A 6,017-nucleotide genomic window follows, 5' to 3' on the forward strand; every position below is an offset into this window, starting at 1 on the left:
ATAAGTTGTAATATTTGTCCAAAATCATTCTCATACTTCATTTAAATAGAGATAATCTCATGCAACCACTGTCTTTAGTGGATTTCAACATTCAATAAAAGTTGTTTAGGTGTTTTAATGAAACCAAGTAGTATAACTAGCTATACCTTTTCAACATAAAGAGGTTGAGAAATCAAATTTCTACGAAAACAAAAAAGTGTGAGTGAAAATACTTCATTGGAAAAAAAATATTATATGGTCTGGAACAATGCGATCCCGGCCAATAACAAGCCACCACTCAACTAAAAAGTTACATAAAAATTGACATTTAATTACGTAATAGTCTGTTATTGCCCGGAACTACATGGTCCCGGACCACCATGTAATAATTTCTCCTTGCCAATCTTCTTTCTTCTTTCTTCTTTCTCTACTTTCTCTACTTTCTCTTTAGCTTTCTGTCTATCAACAAAATCAAGATATTGTGAAGAAATGCTTGAAGCATGTGTTTTATTTTAGGGTTCAATGGTTTGGTGAATAAGATGTCTTAACGGTTGAATTTGGAAGTCTGACGGTTCTTCTGCCAAAGATTTACATACGACCAAAATTGCAACTAAACATTCAACATGACAACATCATCTCCAATAAAATTAATTTGGGGGTAAAAAAAACTAAGACGTCATTAGGGGTTATACACATCACGAGTCACGACTGATAAAAGTCAATTTATACCAATTCAGGTAGAAACTAGAATGCCTAATGAGAATTTAGATGTTCCCCAATAACTTAACCTGAATCTTGCTTGACAGATTGTGTTAGTTACAAATACAATTTCTAAAAATATGCGAAAAAAAAAAAAAAAAATGTTGACCAAAGTATATTGAACAAGTGGTATTCACGATCATTGCAGCAGAGAATCCAATCTAAGCAACATTTCTAACAAAGATTATCATAACTGTTCTGCATTTTTTTTTTTTTTAATTCAACGAGAAAGTTGAACATTAAGACTATATCCATCCCAAATGAGATAGTTACTCATCCCATGTCTAAAATGATTTATCATTAGGAATGCAGGAAATCCACAATAGACATATAGAAATGCATCGTATGACACCAAAGGTGTTTACTTAACAAGCTACAGCTTCTGGGCAGCTAAAGCTTTTGTCTAGCTCCATTCAAATCATGAGATGAAAAGCATTTATATCGATCTCTTGTCCGGTGTAACAATCTTGAACCGGTAATAAAGCTAGAGCCCTAATAAACATTAGGCAACTGAAACAAGGGTGGTGCTTTCGTAAATGCAGGAAAGATTTATACAATTTCATATAACGAACCATGTGGCTACACTCGAATAACATTCTCCCTTCTTCCAAATTAACAACAGAGTACATGAACAAATACTGACCTTATCAAGATAGGAACACAACTAAATGCATAAAAGAAGGTACATGTAATAAAGGAAGGCACACCAGAAGAAACAACGAATCAACTGTTTTTATCCTTTCCTCCCTTTGGAGATGACTTGAACCAAGGAATCCATACTGATGTGGTCTTCTGATACTGCCTGTATGCTTCAGCTCTGTAATCTTGGTTTAGCATGCGCTTCTCCACAAGCATGGTGACATATGCTAAACACATGCTGTTTATGAGTGCCCCAACAAAGATCCAGCCACAACCCAAATTCCATCCGAAGACGACCAGTCCCCACCACCATAACTGCTCTCCAAAGTAGTTTGGATGCCGAGAGTACCTCCATAGGCCCTTGTCAAGATTGACAACCACTGGCTTGCCAAGTTCTTTTACTTTCTCATTTCTACTCACAAAACTGTGAAGTTGTGTGTCAGCAAAATAGGCAACAACAATACCAGACAGACAGATCACTGTCGCCACAACATCCCAAAGATTCCATGGCTCATTGATGGAGTGGACGACATAAAATGGAAGGCATACTCCAATCAAAAACACCTGCAAAGTTTTGAATTTTAATAATATTGAAACAACTATGTTATAAACTTTTGGAGCAAATGATGGATAACATACTAACAGTGTCGAAAGGTCTCGCGTTCATACCACAATACCACCTCCCTAAAAAAATATAAGATTCACCCCTACCCAATATGTGCCTCCCGTAGAAGGAAAAAAAAAATTAATACGACGGTGATACTAATAACATTATACTAATATAGACATGTAGTGATGGAATCACTCAATTAGATGCATTCTTTTCTTCTTCTCTTTACCAGTCTTGAAAGCATGACATGTGACTCGGAAGTTAAGACCCAAAGCAACCAACCCGTAAATAGAAGCATTTGTATTAATATGGATATGTTGCACTGCTCTCTAATAGTTTTAAGCCTTGATGTTGGTTAACAAACAAAAACAACAAAGCATCCGATTAACTGCCAAGGAATCTCTTTCAGTCAATTCATCGAACAGATATCCCTCATCACATAATTTACCTATTTCTAACCTCATCGAGCGCTGCAAGATAAGGAAGTGTTGGATAGGGACAAAAAAAGTTTACCTGCTGAGAGAGATAGACCGAAAAGAAGGAAACCCACCACCAGTTTTTGCCGTATTGATGGCGCATATCGGAGAATCTCCAGTCTTCTCTGGCACCCCACTGCCACTTTTCTCGGCGGAAGTAGTTATGACTGAGCCTGGTACTCCAAACCCAAGTCAACAAGATCACAATCTTCGACCTCAAAGCGTTGTATTGAGCGAGAGGGTGAGTTGCATAGTAATGAACAAGCAAGACTGGTATAACAGTCCAATATGGATCAATCATCTGCACAAAAAGTGAGTGCATGATATGAGAATCTGGATGAGGGACAAAAAAAAAAAGTATGAAATTAATGAGCTACCCAATGGTTTGACTGGATGAGACCAATGATCCAGAAGAGGAGGTTAACGTTGATGAAGAAGAGGACATTGGCCAATAGGAGAGGGTGGTTATAGCACCACATCCACAGAGGAGAGAGAAAATCGTCTTCAGCAAGAGTACCATGGTGAAGGAAGGAGAGATAGAAAAGTATGGAGGGAAGAGGTGCCAGCAACGCTATTAGAGCGTTCTTCAAGTTAGCAACGCCACCGTTATGCCCCATTTTGGCCTTGCCCTAGTCACACACCCAACCAACCTCTTTTATACTAGCTTTTTTTTATTTTTTTTTTTATGCATAGGCTCATCATCATCGTAGGGAGGATACGAGGTAACTTTAATTTCAAATTCTCAAGTCCACACACCTAGTAACTAACTTTTCTTTTTAATTTTATTTTATGAAATTAATAGAAATAATTAAAATATAGATATTTTCTTTTTCAGTCCACAATGATGTGTTCGGGCCTCTTAAAATATCCCATTTATTTATTACATATAATTTGGTCTCACATGTGTTGAACAATTAAAAATAAAATTTTCCGGGAGTTATATATTCAAAGGAATTTGAACTCTCAACTTTTAAGATGTGAGGTGAAATAGTTAAATATTGGGAGAAAAATGTAAAAAAAAAATTCATAGACCCGACCTCATTTTTTTTCCCCTAAATTACCCAACCTCATTAAAACAAGAAGAATGACGATGTTGTGCTTGTGTTCTTTTAACTATTTAGATGAAGATACTCGGCAACGAGCTTAATGTCAGATTTATTTCAATATATCAAGCTAACTTATAGGCAAGGCATTCAATTCAACGAAGTTATTATTATTATTAAGAATGCTTTTACATATATGATTAAGGCATTGCATGAGTCATAACATCTCAAGCTCCATAATACAAGTTAACAATGCCTTTCCCAAGTAAGATGATATTCAGTTCTAAGAAAAACGTATCCTTAAAGATCATAGGCAATGATAGTCGCACCAAAAGTTTCACTAAGATAATTGATAGTTGCATCAAACTTCCATGTACATATTGCTAGTAATTTATATATTTTTCTTTATGAGATTGCAATTGCCTCTAATTGAAGCCCTTTGGTGCAATATTGAGCAGTTATTCCCTATTGGAAATTTTGCAGGTTAAGATATGTTCAAGTATCCAAGCACAAACCCAAAAAGTATAAGCCCAATTCACAATTTTGACACTTAATTTACCAAAGTAGAGAAAGATAAAGGCAGATGTAATGATATAGAATTAGCAATGATGATTTGGGATGGACACAAAATCCAAATCAATCAATACCATGTAAATTAATTATATTTGTTGTGTGCATGCAAATTATTGATCCATACCATGCTAATGGTGCTTGTAATGATGTTTGCATCCTTTAGTGGTGTGCCTAATCATATGCCCCAATCCCACTCACATGCCTTCCACATATTATATATATACGCATATATAATTCCTGATCCCCATTGTGATAATTCTGTGGGCGGGTGTGTCGTGGGCGGGTGCGAGAAACACTGTCAAGCTATCACACTGGTGAGCTACGGGTGCACAGTCCTACATCGTCTGGGTAGAGAAAATGTGAAGTACTTATATGTAAGTGTGTCACCTCCAATTGGTATGAGGCCTTTTGGGGTGAAGCTTAAGAGTAAAACCGTGCGGGTTCAGACCCAAAGCAGACAATATCATACCATGTGGTGGAGTGAGTCGTTACAAATAGTATCAGATGCTGACTCAATCGGAAGTGTGCCGACGGGGACGTCGGGCCCCTAAGGGAGGTGGATTGTGATGACCTCATGGGCGGGTGTGTCGTGGTCGGGACTCAGGTCCAAAGCGAACAATATCATACCATGTGGTGGAGTGGATCGTTACACCTTCTCACAGCATTCGATTATGAAAGAACCCTAAGTCCGCAATATGCGGACTGGCATTGTGCGGCGGCAAGCTAGGGGATGGAGGGACCAGTGTGGCCATGTCACGTCTGTCACTGTACTGCAGGTGTGGTATGAAGCTAATATTCTCTCTTTTGTACTGCTAATTCTTCACTTTAGCATGCAAGAAGATATCATTATTCTGTATACAGGAACATACACAGTGCTCCAACTATGATGCAGTCTTGTGCTTGTGCTTGTTTTTCTTCTTTTTATCCGTACCCTTTCGGCGATCTACTACTTTTTTTCATATACGGGCCAGTTTTTGTCTATTGGATGTTAATTTGGGTAAGACTCAAACTTGAACCAATTTCAGACAGTTTATCAAAATCTGCATAGTCTCATACATTTCATCTTAATTGCCCATACTTGCATTCTAAATAATGATATGAACGTTAATTAAACCTGCAGTGGACATTTTTTTTTAAATATTATATCAATTAGCAGAAGCTGATATCTGACAGATACAAAAACTACATCTTAAAAGGTTGCATGAGATACAATCAAGTTCACAGAAATTAGTCTTTCTCTCGCTGTCTAACAGAAACAATTTTGTATTAAATATACTCATTTTTAACTAAATTTTCTTCAATTATAAATTTAAGGTGGTTGCTAAGTTATACTAAGCTAAATTAAGGAATATATGTTGTGCGTGAGGACTAGGATTGAGGGAAAGCTAAAAGATAATGATTTGTCTCGCAATGTTCCTTTTCAAAATGCTCACTTTTGTTTTTCATTTGGTTAATAATTTGGAGTCGGAAAGTTATACATGCGTTATAAGCCTTACTAATTTATGTAGGTGAGAACTAACATCGTCATGATGTAATTATAACGTCAATCTTTACTTACATAAAATTAATTTGAGGATTGTCACATTTTTTATCAATATTCTTTTTAATTTTTGTACGTATCAGTCCGAGAACCTCCTAGATTAGAATGTAATTGGATGACAGCCTTTTTTACGCTTCACGGGATGACAATTTCTCGCTAATGCCATCAACCCACTACTTTCTTGGGCTCAACAATCCAAGTTGGACTATGATGCTCGACCCCTGTTGGGCCTGTTTTCAAACTGGGCTTAGCAGAAACTAGAGTAGGCCTAAGAACTGTATCCAACTTCAACCAACTGAGCCCAACTAAAAAAAGTCGAGATCTCTCCAAAAAGGATCCAAATCCGAGTTGACATAGGGCACGAGTTAGCCCTAAACCACTTTTCTCAGCCCAATTAC

General features: G+C 37.0%; 1 protein-coding gene across 1 annotated transcript; it reads right to left on the reverse strand.

Annotated features, from left to right (window-relative positions):
* Positions 1 to 1,263: 1,263 nt before the first annotated feature.
* Positions 1,264 to 3,156, reverse strand: LOC132276870 (uncharacterized protein C594.04c). Its single transcript, XM_059778500.1, has 3 exons — positions 2,841 to 3,156; positions 2,501 to 2,764; positions 1,264 to 1,941 (listed from the first exon to the last, which is right to left on the reverse strand). The coding sequence occupies exons 1-3, from the start codon at positions 3,078 to 3,080 to the stop codon at positions 1,462 to 1,464; spliced, it is 984 nt and encodes a 327-aa protein (XP_059634483.1). The 5' UTR covers positions 3,081 to 3,156; the 3' UTR covers positions 1,264 to 1,461.
* Positions 3,157 to 6,017: the final 2,861 nt, after the last annotated feature.

This window comes from Cornus florida, unplaced genomic scaffold (assembly GCF_030987335.1).
Source record: "Cornus florida cultivar Cherokee Brave unplaced genomic scaffold, ASM3098733v1 CherokeeBrave_3.0.0_Hap2_Chr10, whole genome shotgun sequence".
Taxonomy (NCBI): domain Eukaryota; kingdom Viridiplantae; phylum Streptophyta; class Magnoliopsida; order Cornales; family Cornaceae; genus Cornus; species Cornus florida.